At 51.0% G+C, this 6,978-nt stretch overlaps 1 protein-coding gene across 1 annotated transcript in view; it reads left to right on the top strand.

Annotated features, from left to right (window-relative positions):
• Nucleotides 1-3,057: 3,057 nt before the first annotated feature.
• Nucleotides 3,058-6,978, top strand: part of NDUFB7 (NADH dehydrogenase (ubiquinone) 1 beta subcomplex, 7, 18kDa) — a 4,643-nt gene continuing 722 nt past the window's right edge. Inside the window, exons 1-2 of the mRNA XM_010855509.1 lie at nucleotides 3,058-3,253; nucleotides 6,790-6,958. Coding sequence (XP_010853811.1) covers nucleotides 3,142-3,253; nucleotides 6,790-6,958 — 281 coding nt within the window. The 5' untranslated portion in view covers nucleotides 3,058-3,141. The remainder of the gene's footprint in view (nucleotides 3,254-6,789; nucleotides 6,959-6,978) is intronic.

Consider the following 6,978-nt stretch of genomic DNA (forward strand, 5'->3'; position numbering starts at 1 on the left):
CCCCACTCTGATCTTCTTGTTCACCTCTGTGTCCTCAAGGTCTGATGCAGCTGTTCATAAAAGAAAGATGTAGTAGTAATAAGTAACACTTATCTAATGCTTTGCCAAGAACTGGGCTTCCCTCATGGCTCAATGGTAAAGAATCTGCCTGCCAATGCAGGAGACACAGGTTTGATCCCTGGGAGGGGAAGATCCCCTGGAGAAGGAAAGGCAACCCACTCCAGTATTCTTGCCTGGGAAATCCCATGGACAGAGGAGTCTGGCAGGCTACAGTCCGCGGGATTGAAAAAGAGTCGGACACAACTGAGTGACTAAACAACATGCCAAGAACTGCTGTAAGTACTTCACATAATTAACATTCAATGTTGCAACATAAAAATTGATATTTCATCTTACAAAAAAGCTAAATAAACTCAACCAGGCCACACAACTAGCATTCTAATCCAGGACACCTGTTCTCTCAAATGGAGGAAAGCCCCTTGGCCAAGTGGAGGGATCTGGCTTGCGTTAGAGAACCACACATATTACAAACACAAAGTAAACTTACTGAAGGATGCATGATGCTGCTCTCACCTGAGATCTTGCAAAGGAACCTGCATAGAACAACCATAAGTCTAAACATGACATCTATGGGAATGCCCTGATGGTCCAGTAGTTAAGACTCTGTGCTTCCACTGCATGGGACACAGGTTTGATCCCTGGTCAGGGAACTAAGACCCTGCATGCCTCGGTGTGGCCAAAAAACAAAACAAACAAATAAAAAACACATGACGTGTCTTGGTATCAATGTCACTCAGGCCCCAGGAGGGCCCTCCTGGGTGTGAGTGTGGTTCTGCATCTGCCAATGCTGGAAACAGGCTGCTTAGGAATGTGAGGAGGATTTAGGCACTAGACAAGTTTAGGTGTTAAGTTTCTCTGATGGCTCAGTTGGTAGAGAATCTGCCTGCAATGCAAGAGCCGTGGGTTCGATCTCCAGGTCAGGAAGATCCCCTGGCGAAGGAAATGGCAACCCACTCTAGTATTCTTGCCTGGAGAATCCCAGGACCAGAGGCACCTGGTGGGCTACAGTCCATGGGGTCACAAGAGTCAGGTATGATTTAGCAACTAAACCAACAAACCAAGTTTAGGTAAGAGAAAAGACAAATGATTGTGTGTCTCCATGTTCTAAGGCTGCCATAACAGGGTACCACAAAGCAGGTGACTTAAAACAAGAAAAAATTACAGTCTCACAGTTCTGGAGGCTGAAAGTCCAAAACAAGGTGTGAGCAGGGCCGTGCTCACTCCCAAGGCTCTGGGGGAAGAGCCTTCCTGGCGTGGGATCCTTGGTGTCCTAGGCTTGTAGATGCATCACTCCAGCCTCTGCCTCCAGCGTCACATGATGTTCTGGGTGTATGTCTGCTTCCACATTTCACTCTCAGGGCTTCCCTGGTGGCTCAGTAGTAAAGAATCCCCGTGTCAAGCAGGAGACGTGGGTTCGATCCCGGGTCCAGGAAGATCCCACATGCTGAGGAACAACTAAGCCCATATGCCACAACTACTGAACCTGTGCTCTAGAGGCTTAGGGCTGCAACTATTGAAGCCTGTGCCCCCTACAGCCTGTGCTCTGAAACAAGAGAAGCCACTGCAATGAGAAGTCGGTGCAACACAACTGCTGCAACTAGAGAAAAAGCCCACAGCAAGGAAGACCCTGCACAGCCAGAAATAAATACACAAAATTACAATTTAAAACATTTCCCTCTTATAAGAAGGGCAACAGTCATTAGATTGGGACCCACCCGAGTCTGCCATGACCACATCTTAACTTGATTACATCTGCAAAACCCTGTTTTCAAGTAAGATCACATTCGCAGCTTCTTGGTGGTTAAGACTTCAACGTGTATTTGACAGGAGGTGGGGGATCAGAGGGTGGAAGATAGTTCAACCCACAGCACCTTGTCAAATGAAATCTAATCTTGCACAGCCAAGTATCATTTCCCAACACTGACAAGCATCCAGTGAAAATTTTTTCTTTTGTGTTCCAATCCTGTGCTGAGATTCCAGAGATAGTAACAAATTAACACATCATTTGCATTTGTTACTGCTGCACATGGAGGCAGGATTTGGCCGAGAAGTATTAAGCAATATATATGTGTGTGTGTATATTGGAGAAGGAAATGGCAACCCACTCCAGTGTTCTTGCCTGGAGAATCCCAGGGACGGGGAAGCCTGGTGGGCTGCTGTCTCTGGGGTCGCACAGAGTCGGACACGACTGAAGCGACTTAGCAGCAGCAGCAGCAGAGAGATATATATATATACAAAAAATATATGTGTGTATATTTAAAATACTTTTAATCTGTTAGGTTAACACTTCTATATGTGCTAACCTAACAGATGTGAAATGTAATACCAATTCTTTACAGTGGCAAGTAGAGGAATACTAGAATCACAACTTGCTTCATTTTTACAAAGTATTCAGTAGGATTTATTTAAAAGCTCAGTTTAATAGGAACTTCCCTGATGGTCCAGTGGCTAAGATTCTGTGTTCCCAATGCAGGGGCCCTGGGTTTGTTTCCTGGTCAGGGAACTAGATCCCACATGCTGCAATTAGGACTTGGCACAGCCAAATAAATAAAAGTATTAAAAAAAAAACTCAGTTTATAAATAGTGTATTGATAAATAACTTTTATTTGCTTATTTAAATTAAAATATTTAAGTAATTTTATTTAAACCTTTTATATTCACTAATATCAGCAACTGTGCAAGTGCTTATGAAAACTTTGAATGTTTTAGAATAAAACTTTTTTAAATTATGATATAAAATTTATTTTTCCTTCGTACTCTAGCTTCAGTAGACCAGTGGAGCCCAGGGAGGGTGAGAGGAGACCCCAGGCTCCTGTCGTCCACCCTTCCCGAGCCAAGATATATTTTCCGAGGCAGGGAGGCTCCCTCTGGCGGTAGCCAGAGTAGGGGGTACGCGCCTTGCTGTCCTCTCCTGGCCGCTAGGCGGCGTCAGAGTTACATGAACCCCTCTGGAGTCATTCATCTCTATTATCCCTGCGGCGGGCGGAAGCAACCCGGAAGCCGTAGCTGGCCTAGGGGGAATGCTTCCGGGTAGGAATTAGGTGACCCCGGCTGCCGCTGGAACCTGCGGTGACAGCAGCCATGGGGGCTCACCTGGCCCGGAGATACCTGGGCGATGCATCGGTGGAGCCCGATCCCCTGCGGATGCCCACTTTCCCGCCCGACTACGGCTTCCCCGAGCGCAAGGAACGCGGTGAGGCCCAGTGCGCAGAAGCGGCCGGCGGGAGTGGGGCACGGGTGTGGGAACCCCTGAAACTCGGAGTCTCCACTGCTGGGCTCGAGCATCGTGCGCTGTGTCTGGGTTCAGCCCTGACTTCGGCCCGGAGAAATTCAGACGACGTTCGTGACCTTGCCGGAGTGTGGAGGCATTGCAAGCAGAGGGGGCTTTTTGTTTGAACAAAAAGCCTAGGGGGCAAGAGAGCAGAGATGCGGGGCTAATGAGGCGATCGAACCTGGGCTTAGTCCTGGAGTGAGTGGGGAGCCATGGGAGAATTTAACACGGAAGAGATGTGCTCACTGTACCTCTGGGTAGATGTCACTGCTCTTTTTAGGTATGCCCGGGAAAACAGAAGGCGGGTGGCGGGCGAGCGGCGGGGGTACTCAGGTCGCACAAGCTGTCCTGCACTTTGCTTTTTTTTAATGAGTTAATATCACAGACATATCGGGCGCCAATCCTGGACCAAGCCAGTTTGGGCACAGAAGACACAGCAGGCACCGACTGAAGAGAACTCACTGTTCTGTAGGGGAGACCGTGGAACCTGGGGGGTCTTCATGATGGTGCCTGGGAGTATCATGGCGGGCTTCCAGGGTGGGGAGCTATAACTGGAAGCTAGACGTGAGGGAGTTGCAAAAGAGCTGACCACACCGAGACTAAGGAGAGGGGCTCTCCCCTTAGTGCTTCGTGCTTCTAAGCTGAGGAGCCATGCGACCTGATTTGTTTTGTCAAAAGGTCACGTTGTTGGCTGCCTGGTGGGCGATGATGACTTGGAGACAGGGAGACCCCTAAGGGAACGTGCGTGGTGCAGAGAAGTTGGGATTTAGGACAACGTTGAAGGGTACACTCCTCTCGATTCCTGGTAGTCCCTTCAGCCCCACCAGAACCTGTAGTCCATCAGTACGCCCACCTCCATGTCAGTCTTTCCCACTGCTCCATACACCCTTCTTTCCCTTGATGTTTTGCAGACACCCAGAGGCACCCCCACTCTGCTCTCTCTGGCTTAACAAGAGCCCTGGTTAAGGCCAGCTCTCCTCCTTGGCTCCTGTCCCTGTGCAGCTGAACATCACGGGAGAAAAACACTCAGCCTCCCTGACGTCTCCTGAGTGCTCCCCTACTTGTTCCCTAATGCTACTGGTTTTCTTGTCACATTCCCTGGCCTCTGTTCTCTCTTGCTCCCCCCTCGACCACAGTGTCAGGCCGTCTCTCTCAGACTCCAGCATCTCCTTTCAGCTTGTCACTTGGCATCCTCTTAAGAAAACAGATGCAGGGACTTCTCTGACATGCCAGCAGTTAAGACTCTGCACTTCTAATGCAGGGAACGAAGGTTCAATCCCTGGTTGGGGATCTAAAAATTTTTAAAAAACAGATGCAGCCAAAACTCTCTTGGGCTCCCTTATCCCTGCTTCCTGCTGGACTCCACCTTCTCTCCCATTACTCAATCTGCCCCAGCTTCAGCTAAACCTCTGCTCCAGTTGAACTCTGATGCCCTTCATCCCATCCTCTCACCCACCCAAGCACTGTCCCAACCAGTCTCTCCTCGTTGGACATTGGTTTTCCCATCAGCATGCAAATACACTGTTATTTCTGCTGTTTTTAAAATATTCTCCTGCCCCGCCTCCCCATCCAGCTGTCTCCCCCCACTTCAATGACCGGGCTCTGGTCAGGCTTCCTCCCCACCACCACTCTACTGTATTGCCAAAACCCATTGTCAGATTCTTAGTTTTAACTCCATTACAGCGGCAGCAGACACAGCCCTTCCTGGGGGCTCTCTTCACATGGTTCCAAGACCCAACAACTCCGTCCCAACTCCCTGCCTTGTAAATGCCCAATATAAATCCACACTGCCTTCTGTCTCCACTCACTCTCACCCCTCCCTGGGGGTCTCTGCTCATCCCCTGGTTTCAAAGGGCTTTTGTGAGGGCTGGAGTTTTTGCTTTGTTTTTAATTGGAGGATAATTGCTGTACAGTGTTGGTTTCTGCTGTACAACGTGAATCAGCCATAAGCGTACATATGTCCAGGCTACCCAGGTGGCACTGGTGGTAAAGAACCTGCCTGCCGACGCAGGAGACATGAGAAATGGGTTATTCCCAATCCCTGGGAAGATCCCCTGGAAGAGGGCATGGCAGCCGATCTGGTGTTCTTGCGTGGAGAATCCCACGGACAGAGGAGTCCTTGGGGTCACAGTCAGGCACAGCTGAGCATGCATGCCCACGTGCAGTACTGAGCATTGCCAAGCATCTTACAGCATTTCCACCTGTTTGTTCAGTGTCTCCCTCCCAGAGCAGGATCCATTCTTGCATAGCATGTTCCCCTGTGGGTCCCCAGCACCTAGCACCCAGTGGGTGCCCCAGAAATTCTGGCTGCTGACCGATTATGCCGAAGCATCTGGTATGAGTGCCAGCACACTGACGTGGAAACCATCCAGGGCTGCAGATGGACACGAGGCCTGGGGCTCAGACAAGTTGAGGGTGGAGGGCCCAAGATGGGGTCTAGGTTACAGATTGGAGACCAAAGCCATGAATTAGAATGAGCAGAGAGATCTTAGCAGGAACCACCAGAAGCCATCGCTTCAGGTTTGGGCATAAAATGTATGGACAGCCATAGAGATGGGAGGAAACCTGGGGAGAATATGGTGGAGATGAGGGCCACGGGAAAAGAATGTTCGAGAAAGAAGCAAGAGGCTGAGGAAGCACGGTGCCCTGGGGTCCCAAGTGGCTCTGGAAAGAACCAGCGTGTGGGCATTGCTGGGGTAGAGTGTGGACGCTGGTGGGTTACAGACTCTGGGCCAGAGTGAGACAGAAACTCGGCTGGGAAGCAGAGGGGAGAGGAGCCAGTGGAAGTGGATTGCAGGTAAGCAGTGGACACTACTGCTTGTAGTGATGCTACTTGTGAGGAGACCTTCTGAGACAAGAAAGATGCTGGTGTAAGCTGGGAGAGTGGTTCCCTTGATGCAGGAAGGCTGGTCCTGAGCGCCCCCTGCCAGAGGGCGCAGCTCAGGATCACCCGCACAGCGGGCACAGGCAGGGGTGTGCGCCTACTGTTTCTTAGGGCCCAAACCAGCCCCAGTTGAATGAAGGTTTATTTCATCCAGGTCAGGTTTTCCGGGTGGGTGGGGCAGCAGGACCTGAGGGTTATTAGTTCAGCTCTCCAAGAGGCGGGCACTTCAGCACTTTACATGTAGTTGCTCAGCTCACTTCGGAGCCAAGTCTATGCAGTAGGGGAAGAAGCTGAGGCTCTGAGAAGTTACAGCTCCAACAAGGGCAGAGCTGGGATTCAAGTCCCACAGGCAGCCTGCCCGCCACCCTCCCCACACACACCGGGTTGTGCCCAGCAGAGGGGAGTGCAGGCTTTGCTGGTAGGACTGTCTGCAGAGTGACCCTGGGGGTGGAGCAGCAAGAATCTCGTGTGGGTGTTGAGGGCAGGAGAGGGACTCTGCCCTTGTTGCTTTTGTGCACATCAGAAGGATCCTCCCACCCTGGCTGAGCCTCCCTGGTTCCCCCTCCACCCGCAGAGATGGTGGCCACTCAGCAGGAGATGAACGACGCCCAGCTGGTGCTCCAGCAACGCGACTACTGCGCCCACTACCTCATCCGGTTTCTCAAGTGCAAGCGCGACAGCTTCCCCAACTTCCTGGCCTGCAAGCACGAGCGGCATGACTGGGACTACTGCGAGCACCTCGAGTGAGCCCCAGCCCGCCCCC

This window comes from Bison bison, unplaced genomic scaffold (assembly GCF_000754665.1).
Source record: "Bison bison bison isolate TAMUID 2011002044 unplaced genomic scaffold, Bison_UMD1.0 scf7180017864365, whole genome shotgun sequence".
Lineage (NCBI taxonomy): Eukaryota > Metazoa > Chordata > Mammalia > Artiodactyla > Bovidae > Bison > Bison bison.